The 12,831-nt window shown below is 52.1% G+C and overlaps 1 protein-coding gene across 1 annotated transcript; it reads right to left on the reverse strand.

Moving 5' to 3' along the window:
* Positions 1 to 165: 165 nt before the first annotated feature.
* Shkbp1 (SH3KBP1 binding protein 1) lies at positions 166 to 12,795 on the reverse strand. The gene is made up of 18 exons (XM_041653739.1): positions 12,679 to 12,795; positions 12,386 to 12,439; positions 12,208 to 12,253; positions 12,041 to 12,114; positions 11,286 to 11,344; positions 10,975 to 11,055; positions 9,102 to 9,263; positions 8,368 to 8,458; positions 8,103 to 8,293; positions 7,164 to 7,279; positions 6,531 to 6,618; positions 6,325 to 6,441; positions 4,663 to 4,833; positions 2,715 to 2,870; positions 2,244 to 2,340; positions 978 to 1,156; positions 626 to 740; positions 166 to 546 (listed from the first exon to the last, which is right to left on the reverse strand). The coding sequence occupies exons 1-18, from the start codon at positions 12,762 to 12,764 to the stop codon at positions 315 to 317; spliced, it is 2,115 nt and encodes a 704-aa protein (XP_041509673.1). The 5' UTR covers positions 12,765 to 12,795; the 3' UTR covers positions 166 to 314.
* Between the last annotated feature and the right edge of the window lie 36 nt (positions 12,796 to 12,831).

Genomic DNA, 12,831 nt, shown 5'->3' on the forward strand with positions numbered 1-12,831 from the left:
GCCTCTGCATCTCCAGTGCTGGGATTAGAGGTGTGCTCCATCACACCTATAGCAGTATCTCCTAGTTTAAAGCTTAGAACTTGATGGGTCCCTACATTTCCATCTCTTCTTGGGGAGCCTTCCCCCAAAAAGAACAAAAAAACAAGAATACAAACAGTGCTGGCAGTAAGGGCTTTATTAGGGAGGTGACTTTGGCTCTCGGGAAAGGGAGGCTAAGGGACCTCAGTGACTCCAAGGAGGCCCTGGCCCTGGCTCCAGCAGGAAGGCCGAGTTCCCTGGGGCCAGCCCACATGAAGGCACTGTGGTGGTTAGGCTCAAAAGGAAGTTTCGTTAAGAGTGTTCTTGGGAGGTGTCAGTGGAGTGCCAAGACCTGTGGAGGGTCGAGGGGCCGGGGTCGGTGGGCGTCGGGGTTCTGGAGCACCTCTCACCAGCTCTTGACACCGATCCACGAAGCTTCCGGCCCCACGGCGCCGGACCTCTGCCTGCGGCGGGCTGGGACTCCCTCTGTGGCCTGACAGGGACATGTTGCTGGAGGCTGAGTGGAGACTGAGAGGGAGAGAAAGTCAGGGTCCCCCGTGTCACTGTGCTGTTTCCACTGCATGGAGCGAAGTGATGCTACAGCTACCTGGTAAGAGAAGTCCTGGGTGAGGGGCTAGGGAAAGCGCCCCGAGAGGCCGCCAACGGGGTCAGTTCGCACTGCTCCAACTGGCCCATCAGCTCTTCTTCTGTCAGGCCACCTGCTGGGGGTGGCAAAGAAGCAGGGTCAGGGGTAAGATGGAGGACAAAGACCAAGAGCAGCTGGAGGTAGGAGAGAGGGAAGCTGCGTAGAAATGGATGGGCTGGGGTCAGAGACTCAGAGAGAAAGTAGAGAAACAATGCTAAGAAAGGGCTGGAGGGCAAGAAAGGCTCAAGGGGACCAGAGGGCTGGGACCTGGGAAGAGAAACCATGGGGAGGGTTGAAGTGGGGCAAGGAGTACCAGGGGTCTGGCCCAGGCCATCCATGGCAGTAGTCAGATCCCACATGGCCAGGCTGCCATTGGCCTGGCCGGTGAGCAGGTAGCGCCGGGGCCTGGAGCCCAGCCGTATGGAACCCTCGCACTCCAGCACTGTGAAGGCAGTCGTGGGCGAGCCATCCACTGAGCAAACGGAACACACCCTGTGGGAGGCAAGGGGTCAGGGGTCATCAGCCTGGTCCCTCCCCTGCCCACCCCAATCCTTATCTGTTCCCATCACTTCATTTTGTTTTGAGACAGGGTCTCATGTAGCCCAGGCTGGCCTGCAACCCGCTGGGTAGCTGAGGATGACTTTGAACTTCTGATCCTTTTGCTGCTACCTCCTGGGTGCTGGGGTTACAGGCATGTACCAGAGGTCAAACCCTAGCTTCACACATGCGAGGTGCATGCTTCTGACTCACTCCACTGACCTGGCAGCATCCCCAGCCCCTTAGATCTGGTTTTGTTTGGCATCTCAGATAGTGTGCCCCCACCCACGTTTATGTATCCCACGGGGCCTCAGCACCCTTCCCACATCCCCTGCTTGTCTCCTCTGTTGCACCTGCCACCTCCCACAGGCCACCCAGTGTCTCCCAGATCACTGTCTCATCCTGTGTCCCACCAAGCACTTGGCCCAAAGTCATCCCTGCCTTTTGAACTTTTGTCCAGTCCCTTACACAGGCATAGCCTCCCATGCACTGAGAAAAAGGCCTCAGCTATCCTACACAAGATCCAGGTCCACTAGCCAGGGTGGCTCTTTCCAGCCCTGGCACACGTTCGGCAGTCCTCATTCCGCATTCCTACATAGCTGCAGGTTTCTCTGCAGAGGCCACTCCCCAAACAACGCCCCCAGGCCTCCTTTTCAGGTCACCTACTATGGACTCCTGTAGCCTCCTTGTGCCCATCCACTCCTCATCCCTGGCCTGGACCCCACCCCACCCTGACACTATCCCTACACCCCATCTCACCCTGACACTCTGCCTGCACCCCAACTCACCCTGACACTATCCTTGCACCCCATCCCACCCTGACACTATCCCTGCACCCCATCTCACGCTGACACTCTGCCTGCATCCCACCCCACCCTACTGGATTGCTTGGGTTGTCTATGGTCCAGCACAGTGATCTGGGTTCTCCATTATCAGTCTCACACACACAACCCAGAGGCCCATTCACCCTGCAGCCTCTGCTCCTTCAGGACCCCTTTCCAGCCTCCTCCCTGGTCCTGCCTCATTGGTGGACAGTACTCACCGCTGCCCAGTGGAGGAGAGACGCACAAAGAGCTGGCTGGCATTTGGCACCACCTTTTGGATAAATACCTGCTGGTCATCCCGCTCACCATAGGGACCTGTGTGGGCAGGGGTGAGGTAAGGGCCCCAGGGTCCACAGGGCCTTCACAGCCCACAGCACTACCTGTCCCCATTGCTTGGCCAACGCCCAGACCTAGATCCTGCTCCCAGACTACCGCAGTTGGACAGAGGCAGACAGAACTAGGGGCTGGCCAGGATCAACAGCATTCAGGCCTGTCTGCTGATGGTCAGAGTGGGGTTAGCTGGGGGTACAGAGGTCAACAGCAGGTCAGGGGGAAGCCAAAGTGAAGCAGAGGTCAGTGGGTTGGAGGGCAACAATGCAGCTAAACGGGCAGCAGAGGTCTACGGGCCAGTGGGATCCCACATGGCTCAGGCAGGTCTGCGGGAAGGGATCAAGGGAACCAGCAGGCACCAATGTCATTGCCAGCACTGCAGCCTCCGTGCCCATCGGCCGATTCCAGCGCCAGGATCTTGAAGGACGCTAGCGGAGTGGAACCGGGCTGGGTGGAGATCATGCCTCGAAAGCGGGTCACAGACCAAGTCCGAACATGGTTGTTGTCAGCGCAGACTAAAGAGCAGAGAGAAAGCCGAACGTCAGGCCTGGCCATGGTGCCCGCACAGTTAGACCCTCCTAGACCCCCAGCAGGAGCCCCTTTTGGAGGTGTGAGGGCCCAGCTGTGGTGAGTTCTTCCCTTTAAGAAATTCTCTCTTCTGGATGCCCAGAGATCCTGTCACCTCTGCCTCTGAAGTGGTCAGAATCTGTCCCCATGTTACCCTGGCTACGGACCCCACCTGGGACCCTTTCACCCCATCTCTTTTCTAGGCTTCTGATCCTATCCCTACAGCTACAGGTCACATCCAGACAAAGCAAGGACATCAACCCTTGAGACCCTCCAGGCCCCTCCCACTCTCCCCACTGGTTCTTTTGCAATGGCTGTTCTCTCTGACTGGAATGCTTGTCCCTGATGATCTACACCTGTGGCCCTTCATTTCCACTCTAAGGCCCTCGGCCTCTTGACAGGCTCGCCCTGAATCAGCGTTCTTCAGTGATCCTCAAACACTTGAGAAAGAAGTGTGGTAGTCCACGCCTAAAACCCGGGGCTTTCCTGAAACCCCGGGTTTGGAAGGCTGGATCCAAAGGATCCTAAATTCTAGGCTAGCCTGGGCTATGTAGCAAGACCTTATCTCAGTCAAAACCCCAGGGGCTAGCTCAGTGGACAGTGTTTGCCATGCGAGTATCCGGGCCTGAATGTGGAGGTGCGTGCTTGTCATCCCTGCGCAGGGGAGGTGGCAATGAGCTGGTCCCAGGGACTCCCCAGCCAGTCACCCTAGCATAGGGGCAATCCCCAGATCCTATAAGGGTCCTATTTTATTATTGTTGTTTTGTTTGGTTTTTTGAGAATGGGTTTCTCTGTGTGGCTTTGGGGCCTGTCCTGTACAGCGGGCTGGCTTCCACCTCACAGAAATCCGCCTGCCTCTGCCTTCCAAGTGCATGTGCCACCACAGCCTGGCTGCCATAAGAGTCTTAAAAACAAGATAAAGGGGGCTGGGCGGTGGTGGCGCACGCCTGTAATCCCAGCACTCGGGAGGCAGAGGCAGGCGGATCTTTGTGAGTTCGAGACCAGCCTGGTCTACAGAGCTAGTTCCAGGACAGGCTCCAAAACCACAGAGAAACCTTGTCTCGAAAAAACCAAAAAAAAAAAAAAAAAAAAAACAAAAACCAAACCAAAAAAAAAAAAAAAAAAAGATAAAGGGACTGGAGAGATGGCTCAGAGGTTAAGAGCACTGGCTGCTCTTCCAGAGGACCTGGATTCAATCCCAGCATCTGCATGGTGGTTCTCAACTGTCTGTGGATCCGACACCCTCACACACACTTACATGTACATAAAATAAAATAAAAAATAAAAACAAAAACCCAAGGTGAAGGGAGCTGGAGAGAGTTGAGTGGTTTAGAGTGCTACTCTTGCAGAGGAACTGAATTCAGTTTCCAGCACCCATGTCGGGTGGCTCACAACCACCTGTAACCCTGTCTCCAGGGACAGTGATATCCTCTTCTGCCCTCTGTAGACACCTGCGCGCTCTCTCTCTCTCTCTCTCTCTCACACACACACACACACACACACACGTAAGTTTTTAGAATCTTTTTTTTGTTTGTTTTTGTGTTGTTTTGACAGTTTCTCTGTGTGGCCCTGACTGTTCTAGAACTCACTCTGTAGACCAGGCTGGCCTTAAACTGGAAGTGACTCTCCTCCCTCACCCTAGGACCCGAGTCACTGGCCTGTCAGTCCCCCTCCACTTCTGTGATCTTCAGCCTGAGAGGTGTCTCTCCACACACCCGTCCCCGCGACAGGGACACCCACCTGAGATGAGGTGCTTCTCCGACAGCATGATCTTCGTGACAGGACTGCGATGCACGCTGAAGGTCTGGAAGAGCTGGGGACCCGAGCCCACGGTCTCGGGGTGCTGCACAATGACCCGCACGACCCCTGAGCTGGTGCCATAGGCAATCTCAATCCAGTTCCCACTGTCACCTAGGGAGAGGCCAACAACAAAGAAGGTCTGTCGTGGAAAACAGAACCAGGGCAGAGGGTGAGAGAGTGAGAGAAGGAGAGAAGGAAGTGGGGGAGAGATGGCAGGGAAAGAGACAGCGACAGAGAAAGAGAGACATATTCATGAGACTAAGAAACCACAGGTAGGGGTGGAGAGATGGCTCAGTGATAAAGAGCATTTGCTGCTCTTCCGGAAGACCCAGGTTCAATTCCCAGGACCCACATAGCAGCTCACAGCCACCTGGAACTCCTTCTGATCCCTTATTTGTAGTCTTTGGGCACCAATCATGTACTTACATACATGCAGCAAGACAGTCATAAACATAAACCAATAAACCTTTTTATAAATTTCCGAATGACATATAAACAGAATAAGAGAAGAGCACACCTCCCGGTGGCTCAGGGACTCCACTAACAACTTTTCATTTTGAGAGCCTCAAAACTTTTTTCATTTTTTTGAGACAGTCTCACTATGTAGCCCCAGTTGGTTTAGAATTCAATATGTAAATCAGGCTGGCTTTGAACTCACAAACTCACAGAGATTCCCCCCACCAAGCTGCCTCTGCCTCCCTGAGTGTTGGAGAGATTCCCAGAAACTAAACAAAGCATTATAAAGAACACAGGTAGAAAAAATACAGTGTCAGCAGTGTGTGCAGGGGCCACAGGCAATGCACTTGATTCCCATATAGGAACATGGATGGATATTAAATCTAGGAGATGGGGAGAAGAACCGAGGGGCTAGCCTGTGATCCCAGCACTCAGGAGGCTCATGCAGAAGGGTGAAGTGTTCTAGAGTTAGAGGCTACCCTAGGCTACAGAGAAAGATTCTGTCTTCCCCCAAAATGGGGGGGAGTGATAATCAAGGATCCTTGAGCTTGGATTTATCTACTATCTGATATGTATCAATTCTCTTGGTTTTATGAATTATACAAATATCATGTCTGTAGCGAGCTGCAGGGTGTCACACCTGATGGAGATGTATAATCAACTCCTGAGATGGCTAAGGCCTGACCTATGCTATGATCACGCAATGATTATCAGCTGCCTGCATATGCGTGAACCTATGGGCAGTGCCCACCTGGCAGTTCGGGGTTGGCAGCCCATGCCTACTTAAGGGCTGGGAGGGGTTTGCCCAGAGAGAGAGAGAGAGAAGGAGAAGGAGAAGGAGAAGGAGAAGGATTGCTGTGAATAAAGTCCTGAAAACTGGTGCAAGAAGAGCTCCGGGTGTTGCGTTTTTCCTTGCTGGTCAAGGGTGGACGTGACACATGTCCTGATGGAATGGGAAAGACCCAAAAATCAACTAACAGTGGCCTGTCATGGAGCACGTGGCTAAACAAAACAAAGCCAAACCACATGCTGAAGGAACTTTCTGAGGAACCCCACGAGACAACGCTGCACAGGCAGGGACACGGCTGCAGGCCAAGGCTGGAGCTGACCAGTGACAACAGGGACAGAGGCTTCATCATAGCTTACTGGTTTTGGGGGTGAGGTAGACGCTGAGTGCGGTGACCCCATCCTCTGCCGGGTCCCGGTAGAGCTCACTGACAAGGAGGTCATTGTCCTTCATCCGCAGGGGGAATTTCTGCACATCTAGGTGGACAGGCAGGGGTGGGGCAGATGTGTTGGAGGTGCCTGCTCCAGCCCACCCCTCACACCGCAGGAGGAAGGACGTGGCTCACCTACGTAATAGATGGAGCCGTTGCTGCAGCCCAGGAGGAGGAAGGAGCCGGCTGCATCGTAACTGGTGATAGGCTGGACCTCCTGGACCTGGGGCAGGAAAGTGGCAGCAGTGTGGGACCCTCCCGGCGTCCTTGCCTTTCTCCTACAGTGACCATTTTTGTGTGCCCAGCATGGCCACACCACCTGGGCCTAAGCCTATCCCTTCCAGCCTTGCCAGTTGCCATCTGTGTCTATCTCTAACATCACGGCTCTCCCTGTAACATCACAGCTCTTCCTGTAACATCACGGCTCTCCCTGTAACATCACAGCTCTTCCTGTAACATCATGGCTCTTCCTGTAACATATCTCTCTCTCTCTCTTCCTGAGACAGGGTTTCTCTGTTTACCTTTGGCTGTCCTGAAACTTGCTTTGTAGACTAGTCTGACCTTGAACTCACAGAGATCCACCTGCCTCTGCCTCCTGAGTGCTGGGACTAAAGGCATGTGCCACCAGGCCCGTGTTCCACGAACTTTTACTCCACACCCACTGTAGGGTTGTCTGGCTCTCTCTCCAGGTGGTGTGAAGCAGGAAGAATCCCTGGGCCTACGCAGTCCAGACACTTGGGAGGAGTGCGCCAGGCTGGCCAAACTCACCTGCCAGTGCTTTGTGACAGCATTCCACACCCCGATGCGTCCTGTGTGGCTTGTGGCAATGAGCTGGTTCCCAACAAAGAACAAGGCCTCCACTGGTACACCCAGGTGGAAGACACCTGTAGGCAGCAAGGAGAGGCTGGACGCCCACTGCAGGGGTGGGGTGCAGCAGCAAGGAGGGCTCAATGGGAGGCTGGATGCCCACTGCAGGGGTGGGGTGCGGCAGCAAGGAGGGCTCAATGGGAGCTTGGACGCCCACTGCAGGGGTGGGGTGCAGCAGCAAGAACATCAAGGGCCATGGGTTGTGTTGGGAAATGGAATCCCCGAGCTTAGAGGATTCCAGGAATTAAGCAGAGCATTTGATAAGTGTGGAACTCTAAGGGCAGGTAGAATTCTAACAGGCTGAGGTTTCCAAAAAGGCTAAAAACTCTCCTGTTGGGACAAAGGCTATGACAACCAAGGGCTGAATTTTGTTGTTATTATTTTGAGTTGGGGTCTCATGTAGCCCAGGCTAGACTCCAACTTCTGTGTGCTGGATTACAGCTGTGTACTCCCCAACCAGTTTATATGGTGCTGGGATTAGATCCAGAATTCCACGCATGCTCCCCTCTCTCCAGACACATAAACAAATATATACAAAAATAAAATATAATCAGTGTGTTAACTGGGCATGGTGGCACTTGGTGTGGTTGTGGTCCAGCATTCAGGCATTGAGGACAAGAACACCTGGAATTCAAGGCTTGGGCTACATGGTAAAACCTTGTCTAAGGCCAAATAAAAAATGCAGGACTCCGAAGGTCTAGAACATTCTCTTACAGGGTAAAGAGACTGAGTAGAGCACAGTATTCTTACGCTTCTCATATGGATATTCAGTTTCACGGGCTGGGTTATTTTAACAGATTGCAGAATTCTACAGGGGTCTAAAAAGCCCAAGGAACATACCTATCTCAGAGCCACCACCTTGTGCCTGTAGAGCCCACAGAAGGATCTCACTGCCTGTGGCTGCAGCCACCATCTTGTCATGCTCACCCGGAGCACCGCTGAGCACCCGAGCCGTGAGAGCCAGGCGCTCAATGGGCCAGTCCAGGCGAGGGCTGGAAAATGCTAGCTGCCAGCCAGAGGCTTCCTTCAGCCTGTGAGATTGGAGGAATCATTAGCTCCCTCCTCAGAGCCACCCTCTCCCACAGCCCATCCCCACCCTCAGTACCTGTAACAGACCAGGAAGTGCGTGTAGGCCACAGCGATCCAGTTGTGGTGGCCACAGACCAGTCGCACCATCCCTGGCTCCTCCAGTTGGCCTTGGGGACAAGAGAGGAGACCAGAACAGGGTCACAGGGGCCCACTGGCCCTAACCTCCTAAAGGACAGAAATTTAAGCTGCATCTGGTAGTGTGGCCTGTAATCTCAGGTACTTTGGTGGTTGAGACAGAAGGAACACAAATTCAAGGCCAGCCTAGGCAACCTAGGGAGACCCTGTCTCAAAACAGAAAGTAAAGAAAAGGCTGGGGGCCAGGGAGTGGATTCAGCATATATAAAAGCAGCTCTGGAACAAGCCGGAAATTCTAGGTTCAATATCCACAACACACGTGGTAGCCTCTGACCTCCACAAGTGCACTGTGTTATGAATTCACACACGCCTACAATAATGACAATTAAAAATAAATAATCAGATTAAAATGAGGGCTCAAAGAGCCCAGGTGATGGTTCATACTCCTAATTCTAGCACTCAGGAGGCTGAGGTAAGAGAACTGGATTGCTTTGAGCTCCAGCCTGGCTCAGGGTAAGAGCCTGCCCCCCCCCAAAAACAAAACAAAACAAAACAAAAAAACCAAAACACACACACACAAACACACAAAAGAGGAGGCTAGACAGTGCCAGAATGTATGTTCTAGGCTCGGTACCAAGCACAACACACGTGCCAAAGACAAAGACATACGCTTACCTGATGGGGATGGAGGTGCTCTCTCATCCAGCATTCGGCCCAATAGCCCTGCATTACCCAAGTTGGGGGGCATGGTGTTGCTCCGTCGAACAGGGGCTGGGCGTCCCCCTACTTGCTGGGGTCCCACCAGGCTGTGCCGGTTTCTCCGCTTCACTGGAAATACTGTAGTACAGGGAGGGTCAGTCACCATAATTATAATCATGGCGGGCTGTGAACACTGAAACTGCAACAGGCATGAAGGCCCCATGTGGGGCAGTGACCCGGGGAAGGTGTGTTGTGGTACCAGGGTATGACATTCTATGACCCAGAAGCCTATGACAGAGAAAGAGCCAGTTTGGTGCTGCTCTGGCACTGATATCTTTCCACTATTTGCTAACTTTAGTCAGGTCTGGTGGGTAGGTCTGTAATTGTAACTACTTGGAAATCTAGAGCTGGAGGATTACAAGTTCAAGGTCAGGCTGGGCAACCTAGTGAGACCCTATGTCAACAAACAACAAGAAAACAAACCAGAAGAGGGGTGGCGAGCTGTCTCATAGGTGAAGGTGCTTGTCACCAAGACTAACAATCGTGGCTTTGATCCTGGGACCCGTGTGGTGGGAGAGAGAAATGATTCTGACTTGTCCTCTAGCCTCCTTACATGCCCCCCAAGTGCCCCAATAAATAAATACATATCATATAATAACTATTTTCTTTTTAAAGTTAAGATAGAGATGGGTTGTATCTCAGCAGTAGAGTATGTTTCCAGAATTTACCCGGGAAGGGCTGTGGGCAGAAATAGAACACACGCCTAGAATTCCCCAGTCAAGGTTTGGGGATGTGGCTCCATGCTACAGCACCTGCTGGGCATGCACAAAGCCCTGGGTGCCAAATCCAGTACTATAGTAAATACATAATAAAATAAAGAATATAATGCAGGTGCTACAGAGATGGCTCTTGGGTAAAGTACTTGCTACAAGCTGAGAGCTAGGAAGGTAGACCAAGGCAAATCCTCCCATTTTGTGCACAAGCGAGCTTAGCCAATCGGTAAATGCCAGGTTCACTGAAACAGGCTCATAACAACAACAACAACTATTATTAATAATTATTATTATAGAATAAATTAAAAATTTGGTTCTCTTCCCTTCTAATAAAGGGAACCAACCCCCTTTTTTGGGAGAAAGAACATTGTTCTGGCTTTTTGTTGTGGTGTTTGTTTTGAAACATGGTCTTCCAGTGTCTCCCTGACTATCCTGGAACTGGGTATGTAAGCCAAGCTGTTCTCCAGCTCACAGAGATCCCCTGCCTCAGTACTGGGATTAAAGGCGTGTGCTGCCATGCCCAGCTGTTCTGTTCAGGCTTTATTTTCACATCTCTACTGTATTTGTGGTATAGAGTTAGTAGCTAAAGCTTATATTTTATTTTTATTTTTTTATTTTTTATTTTTTTTTTTGGTTTTTCGAGACAGGGTTTCTCTGTGGCTTTGGAGCCTGTCCTGGAACTAGCTCTGTAGACCAGACTGGTCTCGAACTCACAGAGATCCGCCTGCCTCTGCCTCCTGAGTGCTGGGATTAAAGGCGTGCGCCACCATCGCCCGGCCTAAAGCTTATATTTTAAATGGTTGTTTGTTTGGGCTTTTTTTTTTTGTTCCGTGTTTCTCTTTTCTGAAAAACAGGACAAAACCTAAGAAAACTCAGACTACACCTCCCATCAGGCTCTAGTGCATGCTTCATGGAAAATGCTGTTTCCTATTTCCTTTCCAACCATCTGATAAAGAACTACAACTCCCATTACAGCCCCAGGCTCCAAATACAAGTACCTAAGGGTCTGTAGTCTTATGGGAAATGTAGTCTCTAATCCAATCTCCCATTCCCCTGCATCTACGGGGAGTGCCTACCTGGAGGAGGTAGATAACCATTGAAGAGGACATTTCCACAGGAAGATCGATCCAACTCTTCCCTTACCTGCAGGCGACGAACTGCAAGGGAAGGACTCAAAACTTGATCTTGAGGGACAGGAAGGCAGACCCATGACCCTCTCTCCCCATGTGGTTTCCACAGAACTGCCAACCAACTCCTTCAGAGCCAGACCCAAACCCAGTGCTCTGAGCTCTAACCCAACCATCTTTCTGACTGGGCGAGTCAAAAAGGTAGAGAATGCTCAGGAAGTAACTGAGCATGCTGACTTGAGGGGGGCACTTACACTTACCCAGTGGAGTGAGCCCATAGAATTGGGCTTCATGGAGGAGGCTGGACCCGTGGATACCCCTGGGTAATAGAAGAGAATTGGGGTAAAAGTCTGGGGTGTTTGGGGTGGGCAGCACGTTCTGAGAAGGTTTTTGAAACTGCTAGTATTGACAGGCTTAAGATTCTAGGGAATTTGAGGATGGTGCACACCTGCCACCCTGGAACATAGGAAGTAGAGGCAAGAGGATCAAAGTAAGTTTAGCCGGGTGGTGATGGTGCATGCTTTTAATCCCAGCATTTGGGAGGGAGAGGCAGGCGGATATCTAAGGAGTTTGAGGCCAGCCTGGTCTACAGAGGGAGTTCCAGGACAGAAAGAAAGAAGAAAGGAAGGAAGGAAGGAAGGAAGGGAAAGTAAGGAAAGTTAGCTTGGTCTGGGCTGAGATTTCTAGCAGCCAGGGCTAAAATACTTTTAGAATACTTCTTAAACCGGGCAGTGGTGGCACATGTCTTTAATCCCAGCACTTGGGAGGCAGAGGCAGGCGGATCTCTTTGAGTTAGAGGCCAGCCTGGGCTAAAAGAGCTAGTTCTAGGACAGGCTCTAAAGCTACAGAGAAACGCTGTCTTGAAAAGCAAACAAACAAACAAAAATACTTTTTAAAAAAATCTAGGAACAAACGTGTGCACATAATTTGAATTGAATGGAACACCTGGGCAGACACTCCGAGAAGGAGGAGAGACTTACTTGATGGGGGAACATACTCCCTTACCCATACCAACCTGGGGTCTAACTCTTTGGTCCGCAGGAAGTTGAGGATGGGGGCAAAGACGGTGGGGTCCCTGTCGATGAAGATCTGTATGGGGGGAGGGCATGGCAACCGGGAGTGAGTAGGAAGTCCTGTCCTTCCTCCCACTGGCCATCCCACTTTTGATCTTTCCCTACTCACAGCTCCGGTCTCATCTTTCAGAGTTGAGATGCGTCCGCTCAAAAGACTACAGGAAGGGGAAGCCGAGGAGGTGTCACGGGCCGAGTTGCAGAGGTGAGTAAAGGTGGAAATAAGTCTTCCCACACCCTTTCCTTTCATCCCCTCCTACCCTCGCCCCCAAACTGGCTCTCCTAATCACCTGGAGAAGAAAGAGTCTGGGATCCAGGTGAGCGTCTGGCGAGAGGTACTAAACCTGGGGCCGTGAGGTAAGGAGAGGAAACAGATGACGGGGAGGTAAGGACCGCTGCCTTCTCCCACGCGATCCACGCACGGAAACTTCCCTTCTTTGGCATTTTTTTATCCAAGCGCCAAGCCTCCAGCACGGGGCGGAGCAACCCTTGATAGACAGGGATTACCACCCCCACCCCTAGAAGAGGCGGGTATCCCGCCTTCGTCCCGTAGGATGGGGCCTCGGGGATCTCCCACACTCACCGCTTGCCCCCCACGTTCAGATTGATTACTTCCCCCGGGGATCCCCGATTCGGGACCCCCTCCGCTGCGGTAGTAGCAACAGCCATGGCCCCCCGGCGAGCCTGCCTGTCTGGACCCACTTCCGGGTGCGCACAGACCCCGCCCCTGATGCTT

This window comes from Microtus oregoni, unplaced genomic scaffold, assembly GCF_018167655.1.
Source record: "Microtus oregoni isolate MIOR12 unplaced genomic scaffold, Mior012 000006F_ref0000085, whole genome shotgun sequence".
NCBI classification, from domain to species: Eukaryota; Metazoa; Chordata; class Mammalia; order Rodentia; family Cricetidae; genus Microtus; species Microtus oregoni.

What these genes read in the sequence shown, in the direction of transcription:
- Shkbp1 (XM_041653739.1), bottom strand. Translation starts at nt 12,764, where the DNA reads ATGGCTGTTGCTACTACCGCAGCGGAGGGGGTCCCGAATCGGGGATCC. An exon ending in CTATGGGCTCACTCCACTGG is followed by an intron (nt 11,056 to 11,285) that starts GTAAGTGTAAGT and finishes CTTCCCTTGCAG; the next exon opens with TTCGTCGCCTGCAGGTAAGG. An exon ending in CGGCTCCATCTATTACGTAG is followed by an intron (nt 6,442 to 6,530) that starts GTGAGCCACGTC and finishes CTGTCCACCTAG; the next exon opens with ATGTGCAGAAATTCCCCCTG.